The sequence below is a fragment of the Pituophis catenifer genome, unplaced genomic scaffold (genome assembly GCF_029215685.1).
Source record: "Pituophis catenifer annectens isolate HBS135680 unplaced genomic scaffold, rPitCat1.0.hap2 SCAF_7, whole genome shotgun sequence".
Classification (NCBI taxonomy): Eukaryota; Metazoa; Chordata; class Lepidosauria; order Squamata; family Colubridae; genus Pituophis; species Pituophis catenifer.
In genome coordinates, this window is record NW_027256887.1 from 19,350,985 (window position 1) to 19,375,131 (window position 24,147).

The 24,147-nt window shown below is 38.7% G+C and overlaps 1 protein-coding gene across 1 annotated transcript in view; it reads right to left on the reverse strand.

The window, feature by feature from the left end:
* IL17REL (interleukin 17 receptor E like) overlaps nt 1-19,761 on the reverse strand; it is a 59,450-nt gene extending 39,689 nt beyond the window's left edge. Inside the window, exon 1 of the mRNA XM_070947736.1 lies at nt 19,666-19,761. Within this exon, the coding sequence (XP_070803837.1) occupies nt 19,666-19,761 (96 nt within the window). The remainder of the gene's footprint in view (nt 1-19,665) is intronic.
* Between the last annotated feature and the right edge of the window lie 4,386 nt (nt 19,762-24,147).

Sequence of the window (24,147 nt, forward strand, 5' to 3'; positions counted from 1 at the left end):
ATGTCAAAGAAATTGTCTAGATAAAAGAAAATTATAGGAAGATGTAATCACTTTCTTAAAATATGTGAAGAATTTTCACACAGAAATGAAGTACATCTGCTCTATGTTACTCCAGACAGAAAGACCCAAATGAAATAGTGAAAAATACAATGATTTCAGTTAAATCTTGGGAAAGGTTCCTAACAAACTGTAGAAGGGGCATACCTGGGAAATAGTTTGGTTTGGTGTGGTTTGGTTTATTTGGATTTATATATCGCCCTTCTCCCGAAGGACTCAGGGTGGTGAACAGCCAAAGATAAAACACATACAATATAAAATTTAAAAAACAATTTAAAACATATTAAACAAATTTGGCCCATACTAATTAAAACACCCCTTTTTTAAAAGCAAATTAAATTTAAGCAATTAAAAAGAGTTAGGCCAGCCCAGCTTATTGGAATAAAAAAGTCTTGAGGGCACAGCGGAAAGTGCGTAAATCCGGGATCCTCCGTATCTCCGGGGGAGCTCGTTCCAAAGGGCAGGTGCCCCCACAGAGAAGGCTCTCCCCCTGGGGGCCGCCAGTCAACACTGTTTGACTGACGGCACCCTGAGGAGCCCCTCTCTGTGGGAGCATACTGGCCGGTGAGAGGCTACCGGTGGCAGAAGGCGATCTCGTAGGTACCCAGGTCCTAAGCCATGGAGCGCTCTAAAAGTGGTAACCAATATCTTGAAGCACACCCAGAAGACCACCAGGAGCCAGTGCAGCTCGCGCAGGAGAGGTGTTACATGACAGCGCCATGTCGCTCCCATAACCACCCGCGTGGCCGCATTCTGGACCAGTTGGAGCCTCCGGGTACTCCTCAAGGGGAGCCCCATGTAGAGAGCATTACAGTAGTGGGCCCTTCTTCATTGAAGTGGTATTGATATCAAGACTAGACAACCTATTTGGGTTGTAAAAGCAGATCCTATACTGCAAATTCTACCCTGAAGCTCCTGGAGTAAATGATCTTCAACTCTTCAACTCTACAATTCTAGGAATATGGGCTGTGAAATCTGTAATATCTATCATCAAATGTTAAGTCATCATTCAGTAAAGTAAACCCTATCCAAATACAGAGTCTTCTCTGGAATGAGTACAGAGAAAAGCAACAAAGATGATCAAGTGGCTGGAGGCCAACTTGTATGAAGAATGGAGCAGTCTAAACTCCTTCATCAGGGCGTTCTGTGGTGATCTGGAAGCAGAATGATATTCTCTCAGATTATTTCAGATTGATCTACTGTTCTGACATGACTCAAGAACTGACTTGAATCCATGATTTTACCTGATAAGGCACTACCTGCAGACTGTTTGCAATGGATTGTGATCCATCACCATATTTTTTACCCTGTCCCCACATCTATTTACAGGTAGTCCTTGACTTACATGTAGATTCATGTAGTGATCTTTCAAAATTACAATGGTACTGAAAAGAAGTTGAGAATAACAGAATAACAAAGTTGGAAAGGACCTTGGAGATCTTCTAGTACAATCATCTGCTCAATCAGTAGACCCTATACCATTTCAGACAAATGGCTGCCCAGTCTCTTCTTAAAAACCTTCAATGATGAAGCACCCTCAGCTTCTGAAGGCAAGCTGTTCCACTGGTTAATTGTGGCAAACCGGGCTGGCTTAAGAAGAAATTTTTAAATGTTTTAATTGGTTTGTATTTTTAATTTTGGGCCAAATTTATATATATTTTAATTGTTTTTTAATATTTGTATTTTATGTTTTTTAATTCTGGCTATACACCGCCTTGAGTCCTCAGGGAGAAGGGTGGTATATAAATTGGAAATAAAAATAAATAAAAAATAAATTGCCCTCACTATCAAGAAATTTCTCCTTAGTTTTAGATTGCTTTTTCCTTGATTAGTTTCCATCCATTCCTTCTTGTCCTGCCATCAGGCACTTTGGAAAATAGATTGACCCCCTCTTTTTTGTAGCAGCTACTCAAATATTGAGGAACACTGCTATCAAGTAGTCTTTCATTTCACTAGACTAGACATACCCAATTCCTGTAAATGTTCTTCATATATTATGGGCTCCAGCCCCTTAATCATCTTTGTGGCTTTTCTTTGCATTCTTTCCAGAGTTTCAACACTGTTTTTATATTGTGGCAACAAAAACTGGATACACTATACCAAATGTGGTCTTACTAAGGCCTTATAGAGCATTATTAAAACTTCAAATGATGTCAATTCTATCCCTCTGTTAATGCAGCCTAGGAGTGCATTGGCTTTTTTGGTAGTTGCCGCACACTGCTGGCTCATATTTAAGTGACTGTCCACTAGGACTCCAAGATCCCTCTCACAGTTACTGCTATTGAGCCAGGTGACACCTATTCTATACCTGTACATTTGGTTTTTCTTGCCTAAGTGTAAAACCTTACTTTTCTCACCATTTAATTTCATTTTGTTAAATAGTGCCTTGTGTTCAAGTCTGTCAAGATCTCTCTGGATCTTGAGCCTATCTTCTGGGGTATTGGCCATTCCTACCAGCTTGGTGTTGTCTGCAAATTTAATGAGTTTCCCTTCTATTCCCTCATCTAAATTGTTTATGAAGATATTGAAGAATACTGGGCCTAAGACAGAACCTTGAGGTACCTCACTGCTTCCTTCCCTCTATGTAGAAGAAGTTTCATTAAGGACTACATATTGAGTTTGTCGGCCAGTTATGAATCCACCTGGTGGTGATAGCAACAGCAATAGCACATAGACTTATATACCACTTCATAGTGCTTTTACAGCCCTCTCTAAACAGTTTACAGAGTCAGCCTATTCCCCCCAACAATCTGTGTCCTCATTTTACCCACCTCGGAAGGAAGGAAGGCTGAGTCAACCTTCAGCCTGGTGAGATTTGAACTGCTGAACTGCAGCTAGCAGTCAGCTGAAGTAGCCTACGGTACTGCAATCTAACCACTGCGCCACCTTGGCTCTTATCCCAGATGCTATCTATCCCACATTTTTCTAACTTAGTTATAGCTTATATTATATTAATATATTATATTATTGTGATTTTTGACTCTAAGTTACTCATGACCAGTCCTCACACTTACAAAATCAGAATCCCCATGGTCACAGGATCAAAATTCAGATGCTTGATAACCACCATGTATTTATAACACTTGCAGTAACCTGGAGTCATGTAATCACCATTTGTGACCTTCCCAGCTGGCTTCTAAGAAGCAATGCCAATTGGGGAAGCCAGGTTTGCTTAATGACCATGTGATTCAGTTAACAACTATAATGATTCACTTTACAACTGTGGGCAAAAAAGGCCCTAAAATTGGATGAACCTCTCTAACCACCTTTGTTTGTAGTGGAATTTTGGCCATAATAGTAGTTGAAGACTACTTGTATACACATGCACCAGAGGTGGGTTTCAGCAGGTTCTGACCAGTTCTGGAAAACCGGTAGTGGAAATTTTGAGTAGTTCAGAGAACTGGTAGTAAAAATTCTGACTGGCCACTATTCTCTGCCTCCCAAGTCCCAGCTGATCGGGTGGGAATGGAGATTTTACAGTATCTTTCCCCTGCCACGCCCACCAAGCCACACCCACAGAACTTGTAGTAAAAAAATTTTGAAACCCACCACTGACATGCACACATAGTCTTCCTGAAACAGTCCATGAAATGCTCCCATGTTCTTTTCTACACAGTGGTTATTTTACACATACTGCTCATAGATACTGTACTGCTTAAACAGGAAAGATTCAGAAAATCCAGAAAATTAGTATGGGGAACAGCACTAGTGACTGTCTGAAGAATGAAAGTATTTTATTTTGTAAAGAAATACAAGCATACAGACCCAATTTCACCAACTACGTATCTATTTTGCATGTCTACAGGACACACCTTCCTTTCCCCATACTAATTTAATTACTTTAGCATCATCAGTCTTCCCATCTGTTTTTTTGTAACGTGCTCTTGGTAGAGATGTAGCAATTTTAGAAGATTGTACTTAGGTTGTGAGCTTTGAATTGGCCCAACCCTAGCATACTCTAACCAGGATTTTAACATTTTATTTCAAGATCACATTTGCTTTTTATGCAACAGAAAGAGCAGCTACCAGTCTAATCGAAGTTATGTATATATTTGAAAGACATACTATGGCTATATTGTATGAAATAACACTACACAGTTAGTCCAGTATAGTCCCAGGCAGGGGTGGGCTTCAAAAATTTTAGCAAGGGGTTCTCTGCCCGGTTGCTGGCTGGGCATGGCCATGGTGGGCGTGGCCTAGTCGGCCTCCTGTACCACAGTGGAGGGAGGGTGCATTTTTGCCCTCCCCAGGCTCCGAAGGCTTTCTGGAGGCCAGAATCGGACCCATTTCCGGCCTACCCAAACTTCTGGTAGGCCCGTTTTTCACCTTCTTTCCTCCAGAAGGGCAAAAACAGCCTTCCCAGGCTCTGGAGGCCCTCTGGAGGCCAGAAACGGACCCATTTCCGGCCTTCCCGAACTTCTGGTAGGCCCGTTTTTCAACCTCCCCGAGCCTCCACACGCACCATGCAATTACCTGCATCCAAAACATAGGGGGACTCCTGGTAGGAGAGGGGAGGGTGGGCCCAGCTAGGAGTGGGAATTGGGAGTTCTCCAAACTGCACAGAATCTTAACTAGAGGTTCTCCCGAAGCCCTGAGAATCCCCAGCAGCCTACCCCTGGTCCCAGGGTGCCAGCAGGATTTGGTAAAAAATATTTGTAAAAAAAAAAACAACAGGTGGAGTTTTGATCATGCCAACATGACTCCCATCCTGACTTTTTACCACATTTTGTAGACCAGTCCAATATTTCCCTTTTTTCTATTCAGAACATCTGTTTCAGATTAAATTTACTCTTGCCTTCTCTCAAAATAAATTAATTTTTTAGGCTAAAGCTCAGTGACCTGAATGTCAATACAGCAGGCTTGCCTGCTTGTCTGAGAAAGAAACTGTTCATTAAACTAGCTCTCTTAACCTAGTATGTCCTGGAGATTTATATGATTTTCATGTAATATAGTTTTTAAGCATCTGACTCCCATTATCGTTGGTCTGCAGAAAAGGAAATTTGATTTCAATATTTGTTTTCTAGAAACAAAAATGTCAGCCACCGTAGATTCAGATGATACAATGCACGTCAGGTAAAATTCTGCTTTTGGTAAATAAGCTGCATAAATGAAAGGGAAATGGTGGCAGGTGTATTCCTTAACCCACAACAATGGTTTAGCATGTTATTCAAATGCACCCTCAAATAAAAATATTAGAGAAATATTTCAAATACAAACAAAATAACCAGAGGGAGGGGGGGAATCAGAAAATAAGTATTAATTGAAGAACAAACTGTACTATGACTTTGAAAATTCTGGCAAACAAAAGTATTTGCAATGGAATTGACATAGCATTCCAAAGTTGGCATTTTTTTTTTCCTCAAGCCAACAATTTGTTTGGAAATAATAGTCTCCACATTCCACCTCAATTAAGGACCTCAGGAACAGTATTGCAACTCAGGAACAGTATTGCAACTTTAAATTTTGGATTATTATCACCTATGTTAAACCATAGGTGACTAACTGAGACCTAATCTTAGGAACAGGCTTCAACAAGGCATTCTCCAGCATATGACTATATTGTTAGAAGTTGTAGTTCTTCATGAATCAGAAGGCAAAGGAAAAAATGAAGCTCAACAAAGGAGAGGCCATATCTTTTGGGTGAAACCACCCTTAGTTTCTACTATCATGTAACTTTTGGTCTTTCTTTCGTATTTTTCATACCATACCGTATTTTTAACATAGTCCCTTTCCAATTTCAGTTTCCATCAATCAAATATTGAAGTTAATCTCCCTTGGATGATATCAAGTTAAGGAAGAAAAGCAACAGAACAGGATAATTTATTGGCTCAGCAGAGATAGTTTATTTTCTAATTCATGTTTCTACCTATTTTCTCTTTAATGAAAATCTGTAATATTGTAATATAAGATAAAGCAGGTAGTTATCTCTCAATTTATCATTTATGGAGTCCATGAGCCAAAACAAGATGGAAAGAATACAGATTTGACAGATGAATAAATCTATTTTTGCACACACCTATAAGATGTATGGATTATGTTTTCACATAGAGATTTGCAACCAGACCTAGCAATGTTTAAATAACACCACAGTGTGAGCACTATTTGAGTTAGTTGTGGAATTAGATATTCCATTAATTAAATCTTAATTCAACTCCTAAATATCTAAGAAGAGAAGTTGTTTTCTTACTGGATTTAAATCATATGTTGGGCAGAGGGTGTGAGATTCATACAACTTCACTTCCCACACTCTTATAACAGAATCACTATTTCTGGTATGGGATAATTCATTTAGCAAAAATACTTGTCATAAGAAAGAATGCTGGATAGACAAAATTTTGGAAATTGTAGCTGCAAAAAGCTAAAGAACTAAAGAGCAATATAAATCATGTCATTACTGAAATGAATAGTAAAGGTAAAGGTTCCCCTCGCACATATATGCTAGACGTTCCTGACTCTAAGGGGCGGTGCTCATCTCCGTTTCAAAGCCAAAGAGCCAGCGCTGTCTGAAGACACCTCCGTGGTCATATGGCCGGCATGACTAAACACCAAGGGCGCACGTAATGCTGTTACCTTCCTACCAAAGGTGGTCCCTATTTTTCTACTTGCATTTTTTACGTGCTTTCGAACTGCTAGGTTGGCAGAAGCTGGGACAAGTAATGGGAGTTCACCCCATTATGCGGCACTAGGGATTCGAACCGCTGAACTGCCGACCTTTCGATTGACAAGCTCAGCGTTTTAGCCACTGAGTCACTGCGTTCCTCTTAGAAATGAATAGTATGGTTCATCAAAATATCCTCAATAAAGGTATAAAGAGGAAATAACTTTTAGTAGTCTCCCTTTATTCTGCCTGCCAGAAGACATCTGGAATAGAAAGTACAATCTCTACCTGGCATTTGTTCATGGAGAGGCATCTGAAAAGCATATCCTATGAAAATGGTTAGAGGTGGTGGGTAGGCAGAGCCCAGGGAACACAGGATTAAAGGAACCATGCTGGTTGTTGACTCTTAAGAGGTGGAGTGGATTTAAACAGTCATACTTCAAAGCTAAAAAGTGTTTTTTATCAGGGCAACTTGGTCTACCCAATTATGGGACGGAGCATACTGCTTCCACTTTTGCCTTTCAGCCCCAATCCAGAAGCCTCCGCAGGCAGTTGCTTTCACAACAAACTTTTTTGTTGTTGTTTATTTTATTACTAGCTGGATATTTGTGCTTCGCTACGAAACTATGTGATTGGGCTTGATACATTGACCACTCTTGAGTGAAGGAGTGGAACGTCTGCCAGTTTGAACTGAGGTAATGGAATGTGAGGCAACTGGCAGTTGTAACAGAGTTTTTTTCAGGTGGGGAGGGAAAATAGAATGTCCAACTCCTTAGTATCAGAGCATGTTAATATAAGGCAACTGGCAGTTGAGACAGAGTTCTTTTCAGGTGGGGAGGGGAAGTAAAATGCCTAATTCCTTAGCATCAGAGCATGTGAATATAATTCTATATATGAAATACTAATGATCTGATAGTCATTTCGAAAAATCCTTTCTTAGTGAGCACCTAGAAGCCAAGAGGAACATACATGCCAAATTTCAAGTTTGTAGGCTTTACCATTCTGGAGATTTCGTGATGAGTGAGTGGTATTTGGCTTTTATATATATATATAGATTTCTTTGTCGGAAAATAGAAATTTAACTCAAAGCTAAAAACTGAAAATAATGGATAGAAATTGAAAGGAGAAGCACTTAAATGATAAGGGACAAGTTTATCTCCTTCACTGCAGATACTTAGACAGAATGGAATGGTCAAAACCCACAATCTTGTTAGTTTACTACAGATCGTACACACTCTTGCCACCTCTCAGGGAAGAGTGGAAGTTGTGATAGTTCTTTTCAAGAATCTAGATTCTAGAATGTTTTTCCACATAGAGTTTGCTTGGCAGTGACTATTATGCCCTTTACCGATTCAAATGTAAGGCATTTGGGTGGCCCAAAGCACCATTTAAATCTGTTTAAATTTTCCTTCTATTTAGTGTTTATGCTTTTAGTTTGTTAGAGCTTACATTTTCTGCTTTTTTATTGTTTGTTTCACACAGTTGCACTATCCTTTTTTGTGCTTTCGCTGTTTTAAATCTTTGGTATGTCATTCTGAGAAATTCTTTGGACTTGGAGAAACAATATCAAATAAAAATGCATTATTATTTATTGGATTTAGATACTGCCCATCTCACTCTTAGATGAGAGTGCCTTTGTTGTTATTTCATATTATGCTTCCTTCCCAAGGAACCCTAGCATGATTTGAAAGGAATGGTAAATTTTCAGATAAAGCCGACAATCTTTAAAAATAATAGACATATGATAACAAATTGTAAAAAAACAGAAAAGCAAAGTAACTGGCTGGTCTTGGTGTAACATTAGCCCAGAAATATCTAGATAAAAGGATATTTAATTCTTCTGTGAAATAAGTTAGTATGTAGGCCATCCAAGCATCTTTTGAAAGAGGGCACTGAAAGAGGGCACTAATTGTGGCACTGAACTAAGAATTTGCCACACCTGGCCAGCACAGAGACATAGTCCCATTGATGGCGCATAAGCAGCTGATCTTAACATAAAGTAAGTAGCATTACTATATATATTCTTTTTCAGTACCTAGACCCTAAGCAATTAAGACTAATTGACTAGTAACACCACTTTAGGTGTAGGCAATCAGTGCTGTTCTTTCAGGATTAATGTTATATAATCTCAATTAACAACCAGACTGCTCACCTTAACAGACAGACGTGTGCAACACTATTTGCGATAACAAGGTTATTATTATGAGGTTCTTATGAATCACTAAGGCTAAGCTACAGGCAGATAGCAATGTGGTTGGTATGCTACCCAGGCACAGGGACTCCTTGTCATTGTTACAGCTTGCAAATACAGGTGCATTTGCATGCAAATATGCATACACGATGAATAATTCACATCAGCAATTTAGAAACTGAGCTTCACTGAGTATATATGAGAATTTAAGATCTTTAACCTTGTCCACAATAAGCAATATTCCTTAATCATTGTTTAACATATAATAAAATAATATAATTATTTGCTTGTGTACTGAGTGACATTTAAATTATAGATGTATTTTAAATGTGAATTTCAAACAGTTTCATGTGCCTTTTATATATAAGTATATAACAGAGTTCAACGGGACCTTGGAGATCTTCTAGTCGAATCCCCTGCTCAAGTAGGAAGCCTTATACCATTTTCAGACAAATAGCTCTCCAATCTCTTCTTAAAAACCACCAGTGTTGGAGCACCTTCTGGAGGCAAATCATTCAACTGATTAATTGTTCTAATTGTCAGAAAATTTCTCCTTAGTTCTAAGTTGGTTCTCTCTTTGATTAGTTTCCATCCATTGCTTCCTGTCATGCCTTCAGGTGCTTTAGAGAATAGATTGACCCTCCTCTTCATTATGGCAACCCATTGGATATTGGAAAGTTACTATCATGTCACCCGTGTGCATTATTTTCATTAAACTAGACATACCCAATTCCTATGACTGTTCTTCATAGGTTTTAGCCTCCAATACCCTAATCATTTTTTTTTTGCTCGTCTCTGCACTCATTCTAGAGTCCCAACATCATTTTATATCATGGCAACCAAACCTAGATGCAATAGTGGTATTAATACTTCACATGATCTTGATTCTATCCTTCTTGGAATTGTATTGGCTTTTTTGGTAGCTGCAGCACACTGCTGGCTCATATTTGACCCACTATTTAAATTGTTCAATCAGATTTATATGAGCTGGTGGCATCTGTTGTGATATGGAAGTCAGTTGCAGCAGTGACATAACTTCAGATAGTTGCTAAACTGGGCAGTCACTAACAAAATACTATTTCTAGTCTCTTTTAAGTTTATCACAGGCAAATTGTGCATGGTAGTTGAGTTTCTGTGTTTAAACTCAAACTGCCAAAATATATTAAAAGGATGAACTACCAAACAATTCCATACCTCATACCCAGGGGTGAAATCCAGCAGGTTCTAACAGGTTCTGGAAAACCGGTAGCAGAAATTTTGAGCAGTTCGGAGAACCAGTAGCTGAAACATTGAGTAGTTCAGAGAACTAGCAAACACCACCTCTGGCTGGCCCCAGAGTGGGGTGGGAATGGGGATTTTGCAGTATCCTTCCCCTGGAGTGGGGTGGGAATGGAGATTTTGCAGTATCCTTCCCCTGCCACACCCACCAAGCCACACCACACCCACCAAGCCATGCCCACAGAACCGATAGTAAAAAAATTTGGATTTCACTACTGCTCGTACCCCACCCTTGAGGATCATAAAAACAATAAGTTTACTTACTCACTAGGCTTTACTCATTATGCACTAGGCTTTACTCATTATGCACTGCCCCAATTTTAACTACAGATTGTTACTAAGCTACAATTGACTGGATTCACACCAGGGGTGAAATCCAGCAGGTTCTAACAGGTTCTGGAGAACCGGTACCAGAAATTTTGAATAGTTCGGAGAACCGGCAAATACCACCTCTGGCTGGCCCCAGAGCGGGCTGGGAATGAAGATTTTGCAATATCCTTCCCCTGCCATGCCCACCAAGCCACGCCCACAGAATCGGTAGGGAAAAAAATTGAATTTCATCACTGATTCACACACTGAATGAAGCTAAAGTAAACCAACTGCATGTTGATTTAATGCAATGTGCAGACCAAACCAATATGATGTAAGTTCTGTAAATATAACATTAGAAAGTTAAGGTATGATCTTTAAGCATCACTTATACTTTTTAACTGCCCTTTGGAATGAATTGCCCCCGGATATTCGTAACATCTCTGATCTCCGGGTCTTTCGCTGTGCCCTCAAGACCCTACTGTTCTGACAGGCGGGGCTGTCTAATTGAATGATTTTAAATTGGGTTTTAACTTTGGGTTTTAAAATTCGGCCAAAACTATTTAATGATTTTAATTAATTTTAACTATGATATTGTATATTTATGTTTTTAATTTTGGCTGTACACTGCCCCGAGGCCTTCGGGAGGAGGGCGGTATATAAATAAAATTATTATTATTATTATTATTATTATTATTATTATTATTATTATTATTATTATTATTATTATTATTATTATTAAAAAATATATATTGGGCAGTTCTTCAGAAAGTTAAATTGACCTGAGCTTTACAGATTGTCTTCAGGTAGAAGATTAAGCATAGCATGATTTAATCCCAGATGTGATTTATGAATAACATGAGATGTAAATCCACCCATTGCAGTTTACTCTCATCATGGTTATCACATGAGATTCTGCCACAACCTAATCCTAAATTTCTTCCACAAATTGCTAGGCCAGATAGATTACACAGCAGCCTTTGCAGAATGAAAAACAGGTTCAGTTTGTACTTGGAACAGTCACTTAATTCAATTTATTATGAAGTCAAGCCGCACAGAAGCAAATTTAAAGATATTAGGGAAACTGCAATTAAAGAAAAACCAAGGCCAGCATGCAAACCAGGAAGAAGCTTAAAAAGAAAACAAGATGAAATACAGCTTTCTGCATGAACAATATCTAAAATACACAAGGAAGTTGTGAAGAAAAACGTTTACAGTAAGGTGTCTGTAAAGCCTTGAAAATACAGCATGTGAATAATAGCTTCCTTTTCAAAGAAAAGCATCTGTCGTACAGTAATACAGCTTAAGAGGTAACAATGCAATTTCTAGAAGGACATGCAGTTCAAAGATGCTAACTCAATGCAGTTTATCTCCAGCAATCTAATTCAGCAAGTATGCTAGACCTCCCCTTTGACAACTAGGTTAGTTCACTGAGCAGCCAAGGAAGTCAACTGTTTTGCCCAGTGCTTTACTCACTTAAAGCAACCAAATCCCTTTGAAGACGCAATATTATAAAGATGGTATAATAGAGAGCAATGGTTCTCAGAAGCCTATTTGGAGGTGTACTATCTACAGCCTATTATTTCATTGTATGACCCCCAAAATAGATTAGCCATACAAGAGCTTCCTGACCAAGCCATTTTGCCTTTATCCAAGAGAATGGAAAGGTGGCATGCCATAATTTACTTAGAGAATAAGCTCCCCCAAAGACAGTATGTTATGCCTTTAACTAGTAAGCAAAGGAATGTGCTACAAGGTACAACTCATAAAAACAAGTAGAATCAATAGTCAGTTAGGACCCTTTCACAATCTGTATACGTCAATCTTTGTTTCACAATATTGTGTCCAATGTGGCATTGTAGATGTGAAAGTGCTATCAACAATGCTGCATTTTGAGCATTCATTTGCACACAAAGACCTGTATATATATCAGCCTTAGGCCTGAGCAAGTTGGAACTACAACTACCAAGAATAAGTCAAATCCAAGTGTTTTTATAAACCTATGACCTAAGATCCAGACAGGGAGTCACATTTTATTGTTATCTCAACTTCAACATTTCTTTTCCTGAAAGCACAATCAGGTGCTTGAGTAGCTTTTAATCTGGAGATGTAACAGTGCCACCTAAAATCAAATTTTCTTTAAAAAAACAAGCAATATAGAAGATGACCATAAATTCCACCTGAGTATCATAGATTGTATATACATGCAGTTGGGTTAACAGTAGTAATCTTCTCTATTACTGTGATATCTATTTATTTCTAATTAATATTTTAACTGTGTAAATCAAGGGGGTCAAACTTGCAGCGTCATGTTGTCACATGATGTATCATGACTTTTCCCCCCCTTCACTAAAATGGGGGTGTGCGCAGTGGTGAAATCTAAAATTTGTTACTACCGGTTCTGTGGGCATGGCTTGGTGGGGAGTAATGTGACTGGGTGGGGGCAGCCAATATTTTTTTACTTTTAAAACCATTTTTTACATGTAAAACCATGTAAAAAATGCTTTCAAAAGGCTCTAATGATCCCAGTTGAGTTGCCTGATCATCAGAGGGTTTTTAAAAAAACCCTCTGCCGATCAGGCAACTCAGTTGGGATCGTCAGAGCTTGGATCGTCAGAGCTTGGCTCTCAGAGGCATTTAAAAGAAAAAAAGCCTCTGATGATTGCGTGGCTCAGCTGGGCATGGAGGGTGGGGGCAGGGATTTTTGCTACCGGTTCTCCGAACTGCCTGCCGCCATCGCTACATACTCGCCCGAGCCGGTCCGAACCAGGAGCATTTCCTGGTGGGCGTGTCCAGTGCCTGACGCATCTGGCCCGCAGTCTGTGAGTTTGACACCCCGAGTGTAAACCACCCACATATGGAATATTTTATGCAGATCTATGTATATGGTGTTCTTAGTTATCAATTTCTTCATAGTGGTGAAGAAATTGATAATTATATAAATCATATATAATGGTGTTATATAAATCATAACTTTTAACAGCTAGTTTTCATCCTTTCCCTTTCTTTTGATCATTAAAATGATTTAGCGATTTCTAATCATACAGAAAGAATTGAGAATCCTAAAAAATAATTCAGGAAATAGGTAAGAAAAATAATTATCCCAATCTACTGTGACAGATGAAAAGGTTGTACAGAACCAAAAAAGAGATAAAATGCAATAGGCAATATTAAATAATTAGAAATAAATATAAAATCTGCAATAACATTGTAGCATACAATTTTCTATGCAAAATTAGACAGTTTGCCTTTAGAAAAGGATTCATTTTTTCCTTACTGTTTTATGTTTGTCAGATACCCAAGATCAGTGTTTTAGATGATTGGGAAGTTTTCTTCCAACATGTTATTTTTAAAAAGCCAGAATAAAAACCTAATAATATTATTTATAAAAATGCCAAATCCAGTCTAAGCGCTTCGCTGACTGGTCAATGAACCATAAAAATAATGCTGATATCACTTTGTCATTATGGCTGTTGATGGTTGGATATCTTATTACATACAAATGTTTTAAAAATAAAATCTCTCTAGTGTTCCACAAGTAGGGAGACTAGACAAATGGAACAAACTCTTAAACTGCAGTCTGGAATGAGAAGGAACTTGGTGAGAAAATAAGGAATCATCAGTGTGTAAAACCAAAAAAGGAGGAAACAAAATTCACAAGTCCGGAATGGATTTCAATCCTATTTCCTCAACTTTGTTCTAAGAAAAGAACAAAGAACACATGAGGACATCTTGTCCTGATCCAAATTGACAGAATGATTCAAAGAGCATGTGGCATGTAAGGACAGCACAGAATACTAATCTTTTGTAGGACTTGAAACAATATACAGGATCAAGAAAGCAAAATAGTTTCTCTTTCATGTTAGACAGATTCATCATCAGCTCTATCCCACTAAGCAGAAGATGTATTAATGCCTGGAGGGAGGTTTCCTTTCCTTTCTTATTTCTGTATGACTGTACCAGTCAAATAGGCACTTCTCTTTCTCTCTCCCTCTGTAACTCTAGATAAATCAGAATGTAGGCGTAACTGTTTTTTTCCTAGTTATCTTGTAACCTGTTTTCAAAAGAGAAGTAGATAAAGGCCCCTAAGATAATTTTCTTACACATTTTAATCAACCCTTATCCGGGGTGAAATCCAGCAGATTCTAACAGGTTCTGCAGAACCGGTAGTGGAAATTTTGAGTAGTTCGGAGAACCGGCAAATACCACCTCTGGCTGGCCTCAGAGCAGGGGTGAAATCTACTTACCTTCCTTACCAGTTCGGAAGTGCCCGCACTGGTTAAACACAGGAAGTAACGACACCCAGGCGGCGATCGCTACCGGAATGCCGAACCACAGGAAAAAAATGCTACCGAATCAAGCGATCAGGTCCGATCCGGAAGCATTTCACCCCTGCCCCAGAGTGGGGTGGGAATGGAGATTTTGCAAAATCCTTCCCCTGCCACGCCCACCAAGCCACGCCCACAGAACCAGTAGGGAAAAAAATTGAATTTCACCCCTGCCCTAATCCAAGGGTTTTTTATTCCCATCTCACCTAGATGTGGGATGGGATTTCCAGCAGGGACACAATGACATCTCCAGAAGGCAAGGACTGACATTTTCAGCCTTGAAGTGGAGAATAGATATTAAAATGCCTTCTGTTTTATACAGGAACCTTTCCTAATTTGCTTCTACTTTCTGTAAAAGAAAAACTTGCTGTTGGAGCTTGGCCACTTGCTGTACCTTGTCTGATCTTGGGAAGATCTCCAGGCCTACACTAAACAGCTTAATGCAGTATTCCATGCCTTAACGGTCATTTTCCTACTATCTTCTAAAATGAGGTTCATCTCATATTTTTTCTGAAAAGAACTTAACCATCTCAGAACTGCAAAAATGGGATCTGAAATGTGTTCATTTTTCCAATGTATTGGAAAAATATTTTCAGAAATTCTTTGCCTGGCTTACACAATGCTCTTGTGACTCTGCTGAGTAATTTGTATGACAGTTGTGGTTGTGGGCACAAAGTTAATGTGTAATCCAAACTAGCAGAAGCTGGGGCCACAGGACAAATTGCCCCAACTCTACCGGTGTTTTCTGAGTTTATACACTAATGGCATAATCTTTTTTCATTTAGAGTAGTCACCCCCTCTGGCTGGACTGGCCAAATTCAGTAAAGCTTTGGTCCCACATCAAACCAAGAAATGGGTACAATGACTCCTTCCTTGTAAATATCCTTGCACATTACTGGAATAGCTCTCCATTGAATTATGTTTATTATTTGGATGAGAAAAGATGAATATAGAGATGTATATTCTTGATGGGGAACTAGCAGTCTTTAGAGTGGGTATTTGTGAGGGCACACAACAAGACAGAAAAAACAATGCAATTTGTACACTAGAAATCTGCTTATACTTGCACCGTCATGGAGACAAGCTACATCCCAAACTTATCTGCATAAGTATATATCTAGACATCAAGCATTTAATAGAAAAATGCAATGTGTGAACTTGTTTGATTGAAGTCAATGGCATTCTTCATATTTTTAAACTGAGGCCTGCAGTTGGATCAAGAAATAGTCTGCTTTACTCAAACGAATGGACCATTTGGTTTATGACTGCTACTACCTTATTTTCCTTTTTTTAAAGAAATCATTTCAGACCCTGGAAGGATTTCAAAATTCCCATTAAATTGCACTTGTTAAAAAAATCTTCTTTCAATCCACTATAAACCCATGTGCGGCACCAATTGTGGCTTAGTTGCCATCCTAATGGGATCTTTCTTCGTATGACTTTTTAATACTTGAATTGAACTCTACAGACCATAGCATTTTCTGAAGAAGCGGCAATGAAACATGGGGACTTTGCTGAAGTATTATAGAATAGTATTTACATGAGGGATTATATGAGTATCCATTAAGCATAATGGAGTAAAACACATTTATAAGTGCTTCCTTTCTGTCCTGCCCAGCTCTCTTTGGGAAAACAATTGGCTGATTTGTTCAGTTCTGATGAGTCAGTGCTAACTGAGTTCTTGCTTTTGTTCTGATTGGCAAGTGACCTTAATCTGAATCCTCTTTCAAAATAAATCAGCAAAAATGATGATGTGACATGAATCAATGCAGTCCAGTTTATAGGCAAATCTTTGAGTCTGGCTTTACTTTTACTTTAAAGCTGTTTTCTTCTAGTTGCTCAAATTGTACAGGTTACAACACACAGGTCATTAAGCTGAACTGTACCAAAGGTGAAAAACTGAAGTCACATCTGATTGGGAAAGAGCTCCCTCATGATTCATTAACTGCTTTTTAATCAACTTTCCTTCGGGAGGGAAATCCCATGTAAAATATTGCTATTTCCTTCTTTGAAAACGTATTTTAATCATGGGAAGTAAAGGAAAAGAAATCCATGCTATGAATGTTTTATCACTTTCGGTGCATCGCACATACCCACCCCCACCTCTCAAGAATCAGAATGTAGCAAAATATCCATTCTTCACACACAGAAGTTCACCAGACACGAGTTGCAAAATTAACTGCACCAGGATACAAGTCAAATCAGGGGATTTCCCTATAGGGTTCTGCTTTAAAAAGAACATTAGGTAATGTAGCTCATTAACAGTGCAATCTTGTGCAGTGGCAGCTTTCCCAACTTGGATCTTCCAGGTGATTGGCAATTTAGGGAGTTAAGTCTCAAAACATTTAAGGGAGACTAGATTGGCAAAAGATTTATAAAGACCCTTTCAGGTAGATTTAAATCAATGGTACCGTTCGTTTCTCAACACACATAAAAGAGTAGCATGAGATCACCAGGGGTGACATTGTAATTCTTCCCCCTTTCTCTCTCACATCCAAACATTCTTGTGGCTATCTGAATAAGTATCTGCAGTGTTGGAGGAAAGAGCACAACTCTAGAAAGAGTGCAGAGAAGAGCAACAAAGATGATTAGGAGACCGGAGGCTAAAACATATGAAGAACGGTTGCAGGAATTGGGTATGTCTACTTTAATGAAAAGAAGGACTAGGGGAGACATGATAGCAGTCTTCCAATATCTCAGGGGTTGCCACAAAGAAGAGGGAGTCAAGCTATTCTCCAAAGTACCTGAGGGTAGGACAAGAAGCACTGGGTAGAAACTAATCAAGGAGAGAAGCAACTTAGAACTAAGGAAAAATTTCCTGACAGTTAGAACAGTTAATCAGTGGAACAACTTGCCTCCCCAGAAGTTGTGAATGCTCCAACACTGGAAGTTTTTCAGAAGATGTTAGATAATCATTTGTCTGAAGTGGTTAGGGTTTCCTGCCTAAGCAGGGGGTTGGACTAGAAGACCTCCAAGGTCCCTTCCAACTCTGTTATTCTATTCTATTCCTGTGGTATCAAACCATTATTTTGTTGTGAATGTTTGAAGGCAAGAGGACAATTTGTCAGGTGCATGTTCTTCAGGCAGGGATTTCTTGGATTTGTTGAGATTTATATCCCCAGATTTTCTTCTGGAACTTGACAGAAGTTCCTCAAGTTCCAGAAGTCTTTCTTTTTCGCACCACCCCACCCCCATGACATTTGAAAAATAGGTTGGTCACAGGAGAAAATGAACTTCCATGGCTGAGGTAGACTCAGAATCGGGCTTCCCCAGTCCTATTCCAAGATCTGAGTACAGGTAAGTGCATTTGGGTTTGCTCAGCCACGTGAAACAATTCATTAACAAACACCTGTGTGAGGACTAGGCAGCACTTCAGATTTAAAAGCAAAAGGTCCTTTGGAGCACAGGCATAGCTCCTTGTTACTCCTTAAAGCAGAGATCTTCAAACTTGGCAGCTTTAAGACTTGTGGACTTCAACTTCCAGAATTCTCCAGCCAGCATAGTTTTGAAGACCTCTGCCTTAAAGCATCTCTGCCTGTTCTTGGGATCACACAGCTGCCTTTCACAGCTGCTGTACATTCCAAATACATTTAGTTTAAGGAGCTGTGACAGATACTACGAGTACGTGCCCTGAAATACTCCAAAGCACCTTTTAGTCTCTAAATCCAAGGTGGTGGCACAACATTCATCTGAATCACCTACAGCAGTACATAAATTGCAAATGTGGATCAGCACCAACTGGTCAATCCATCATTGCTTTCCCTAAGGCCCATTCAACACAAAATTGGTGAAGTGTGTTGGTCACCTTCGGGTGATAACTTCTCAAATAACAAGATACCAAAGTCAGAAAGTGGGTGGGTGTGCCTCAACATCGTACCTTACAAATCATTTCTTCAAAAAGTATTATAGTATGCATCAATGATAATTCTCATGGGTGTTTTTTTTAAACAGGCAGAAATTAATTTATGCCAATTATTTAAATAACCCAAGGAGGTTAGCCTTCCTTCTCTAAAAATAATACCAAATAATTAGCCTACAGAGCTACTAACTCTGTCTGTCCTGAGAAAAAATAGGGTGGGCTTGTTCCCTTCTTTCTGGGTAAATTGAAGCATTTCTGCTCTCAGGAAAAAATCCTCACCAATGTTGGATTTCCAATTATACTTCAGACATTCTGCTAGCAAACACATTCTAACATTTTGTGGTTCATAACTCAGTTTTTCAAGCATCCGTTAGCGTTTCACAATTTTGACTTCTAACTCAGACCATCTGCAAGGCTGCCCTCAAGTGGAGTTAATTTAGAAAACCACCATTCTCAAGATATTGCAAGCTAAAAGTGCAATAGAAATAATGTATTTTTTTTTAAAAAAAAAACAATTGGTGCCCAGAAAGACCAAATCTAAGTATTACATATTCAAATTACAATGTAAACATACTTTAATATACAACTTTATATTTTGACTTGAATCAAGATATTTTCATTCATTTTAGAAATTAAAACATAAGTATTAATGATTTAATATTAATCAAAGTTTAATGGCATGGTGACATGACAATGTGCTGCATTTTTCTGATTTATCATATCATATATAGATGCAGAATCTAGAAATATCACTGATATTTTATGGTAATAATGATCTAATCAATATATTTTCAAGAATTACCAGTCCCAATATGCAAAATAACAAATCTATTAATTCTCTGCAAATGTAACCATGAGTTTTTTCTGAATCCTAGCACTACACAGATTTATACCATATTTTAGAAAAAGATTGCGCCTAAAAGATTGACATCTTTCTCTATGGACACACAACTGTAGCAAATACACATGTTCCTCAGTGAATCAGATAATGGAGAAAGGATGATGCTATTTAGAGACTGCAGATATAAATCAAATTGTAACATACCTGTGAACAAGTGACTCCACATTCTTTAATCCTGGGAATGAGCTGATAGCCATATGCGCCATAAAATATTGCAAAAATCTGCCACATAAACTTCATCTTTGGGATTGTTGAGCTTTTTTTTTTAAGTTACTTTCTTTTCTGGTTTTTATTATGGTGACTGTCCTAAAGAAACAGCTGTTTTACTCTGACAAGGCATTTAAATAGTGTAATAGTCCCACCCACCCACCCCATTACCTTTGAAAAGAACTCCTCCTTTTAGTAGAAAGGAGAAATCAACACTGAAGATGAGTCATAGGGAAGTTCAGTTGTTACTGGAAACTATAACATATTTTTCTGAATTTAACAGCTTTAATTTTAAAACGATGTTGTTTTGTTTACTGAAGCCGCTATGTAAATATTTTCTCTTGTTCAATCTTTACATAATTATCTATTGATCCTTACAAGGACAGATATAATTGTGCAAGAACCTTTGTTAAGATATAACAAGTAACAGATGTCTAACTGGAACTATTTCATTCTATTTTATGTAAGTTGATGCCTAGAGCTTATCTCAGGCTGTTGATAATATGCCACAGTTTGTAAGTGAACGTGAAAAAAAGATATTATGGACTTGATTCCTCCCACTTGCATTTTTGTTCCCTTTTTAATGTGATTTGCTTTATGTTTGTGTTTCCCCTTTTCTCCCAAGTAGTTTTAAGATATTGTAAACAATTATTTTCCCCATCAATTCTAAATGAACAAAAATTCTTATGAGTCAGGTTAGGGTGAGGTTGTGTCTGCCTCAGAGGCAAAGCAGAAACTTCAGTTCCCGAATAGAAATGGACATCTCAAATATTTTATCCAGAGAGCATTGGGACAGAGACCCATAATCTAATTATAAATTTAAGAGACCTCAGAATGGAATTTGAGGCAGGAGACAAGCATTTAGTAATCTTTCAATTACATGTATTTCGTAAGCTATGCTTAGCAACCTAATAGAATTTAGGAGATGTATGAAAGGGTTGATAGAGAAGATGAACTTTCTAAGAACTGCATTCCCAAAATATGCAAATATTGCTTAACCAAATCATGATTGAGTAAATAAATTTACTGTTTTGTCCAAGACAAATTAACCACAGGGGCTGAATTTGCATATATGCATATACTTGCAAATTAGCCGACACCACTGTAGTATATTGTATGTCACACAACTTCCCCAATTATCTAGTTTTGCCTTGAGGCATTTCAAGATTTCAGACATTCATTGGTTCATTGAACTACAAAAAAACAGATCCTGTAACAACAGGGTTGGCCTCCAACTATTACCTAAAAAGTCTACTGCTAATGCAATGCCTGCTATAACCAAATCAAAGAGAAACATCTTCCTCATATCATTTTTCTTTGTTGTAAGCCGCCCAGAGTCCCTTGGGAGTTGGGCGGCATAGAAATGTGACTAAATAAATAAATAAATAATATGGTTTCTTCACCTTATACACATTTCTGCCCAGGGAGCTCTCTAATTTAGTTGTAAACACTATTTCAATTACTAGTGAACTATTTCAATCTACTATTACAGTTTAGTGTTGCCATAGTATATTTTAGTCCAGCAACCCAACTATTTGGTTCTTCTCTTCTACCTAAACTAACTTAAGACAGGCAAGTGGCTGAGAAAATTAGTTTTCTGACAGCCAGCAAGGAACAGCCTCGTATCCAATCTAACAGTTACAAAAATAAAAGCCAACTCACTCAAAAGAAGGGACCAAGCATAGTAAGAAAGAACCCCATGAGGGTTTGAACACTGTTTCAACACATAGAGCCTCTTAAATTACAACACTTGTTGAAATTCTTTGCTTGCGGCTCTCAAGTTTCTTCATTAAATATTACTTATCTGAATTTGTGAGCTTGCCAAAATGGTTTATTCCTGCCCACAGGGTAAAGAGTGACATGGCCCTGTTAGAAGAAATACCCTTCTGGGTTCAGCTCCAAGTGGGGAAAAACACACTGGAAACATGGAGACTGCTTTGAAAGATGGTTTAATGGTGGACAGGATCACATGGTTTGAGTTCCTGAACAGAAAAGGACAGAGATGCTGCGAGTCCCCCGGGTTTTATGCCCTCTCTGGCTTTGAACTTCCTGGGGCCCTGAAAGAGTATCCTGATTGGTTGTCAGACTCCCAGGGAGTGGGGGTTTTAGCTAGCCTTTCTGGCTGATGTAATCTTCCCAGGTGCCATGTGGTGAGTTTCTGTTGCTACATGAGTCCTATTGTGTTGCAGATGATGGTCCATTGACAAGTGGGGAGGCAGGAATGTAGGAGCTGCTTTGTCTTTAAAACATGTTTCTCCATTTCTCAACCAGGGAAATATAATATTCTGCCTTTTTAATATTTCCTAAAATATTTCATTCTTCTAGGAAAGGGATAGGTGCTAACTTCCTACAGCCCCATACATGATTTAACTTTTCATTTCTTCAATTCCTTGTGGAAAGAAGATTCAAGAGGTGCATTGGTGTAAAGTAAATTTGCATTTGAAGCCAGAAAAACAGATGGCGCAACAGTGGAGATGCCATCTAAGTGCTTCAGTGCACCAGTCACCTCTACTTCTCATTTTTTCAGAACTGTTAATAAGTTGTTTAGTGCTCTCTCCATCCTCCAGAGTCCTCTTAAGCATTATTCAAACTAGTAACAGTAATTGCTTCTATTCTAGGTTTATTACATTTCAAAATTCAAAACTTAAACTAATCTTCTAATAAAGCAGATTATTCACCGATGTGAGTGGATCTTTTGACAAGTAGTTGCTGTAACCTCCAAAGAACTAATTGGTATAATACTGCATTTACCCTTTTCTTTTTCAAGAAGAAATTACAGAAAAGAGAGAAAAAGGAAAGAGATAGGTTAAAACAGGGGTCTCCAACTTTGGCAACTTTAGGACTTGTGGACTTCAACTCCCAGAATTCCTCAGCCAGCAAAGCAAAGCTGGCTGAGGAATTCTGGGAGTTGAAGTCCACAAGTCTCAAAGTTGCCAAGGTTGGAGACACCTGGGTTAAAGAGAACTGTCCAGTAGAGCAAAACTGTTAGATCCATCGTTGTTCTTCACCAAAGTATTTCTTCACGGTGCCAAATAGAGGATGAGATCATCTGGTCTCCTACTTTCCATCTCATTCTGCTGCTATTCTACACATAAAAATGTTATGACTGGGATTTATTTATCGGTTGAATTTAGAGACCACCAATCTCACTATCAAAGGGCCTTTAAAGGCAGTGTACAAGGAATAAGCAAAGGTCACTCTTTATTAGAAATTGTCCAATATTATATTGTTTCCAATAGTTCTGGAAAGTTCTGTATAGAAATATCAGATAACAGACTGGCACAGATGATAGAGATTCTATTGTTCATGTCACACTCCATCACCCATCCCCTGCATTTGTCTGCTTCTTACCTTATTAGGCTAGCTAATTGTTTTGATATTTGCTGATGTTTAATAAACACCATGTTATATTTTTACTAACTATTTTGAGTGGCATATGTGCTTGCTCTGATCTTGATTTGACCTGAATGTTGAGATTGGGAGCATCCTGGGTACAAACGCGATCTGGAAATTATCCACACTAATCTTCCAACAAAAGCTTCACTTTTGTTTTACAAAAAAAGGGCTGGGTTAGTAGCCAAATATTGTTATGTTCAGGCTAGCTGTCAAAAAGTATCTGTACTTTTTGGGGCAGTAGTGGAGTCATTTAACTTTCCTGTTTATTCCTTGGTTTTCAACACTTTTAAATGTAGTATAAGCCTTTGTTCCACCCAATGCAGGGATTATAAGAGGCCAAAAAAAGTTCTTAATATTGGGTGATGATGGTGATATGGTAGATCTCTGCTGTGGGATTTACAAAATGTACATGCTGTGGCCTGCCGGTGGCCAGCACAGCTGGCAGCAGAGTCAGACAGTGAGGAGGTTGAGGAAGAACGTGGGCCAGTCCTGGGGGCTAGGGAAAGCTCGGACGAGGGCTCTGCATCGGAGGCAGAGAGGGAGTTAGACAGCAGCGAGGCAGAGGACCAGCTGGAGCCCGTTCCCAGTGTACACATGCGCAGAGCTGCCAGAAGACAAGAACAATTAAGAAAGCAGGGTAGACTCGGGAGTAAGGCCACACCTTGGAGATGATTGGCACCTTCCATAGGACATAAAAGAGGAGTGAATGGGATGTGGGCTTTTCCAGGAAGCAATTAGTTCATCTCGTTTCAAGATTGGAAAGTTCTGTTCGTGACTCTAATAGACCCGGTGCCAAGTTTAGCCTTACCCTGCATTTGGAAATTGGTTCTCTGGCAGCGTTCCAAGTGAGATAAGGTGGGGGTTGATAAACATTCCTCTGAAAGACTGTTTGCCAAAGCCTTGTTGACTGTGAATGAACGGAATTCACAGTCATGTTAATAAAAGGGGTTTTACCGGTATTAAGACTTTGATTCATGCTTTCTAAGGAAGCCTAGGTCAGAACAGTACAGAAATGTTATCTCA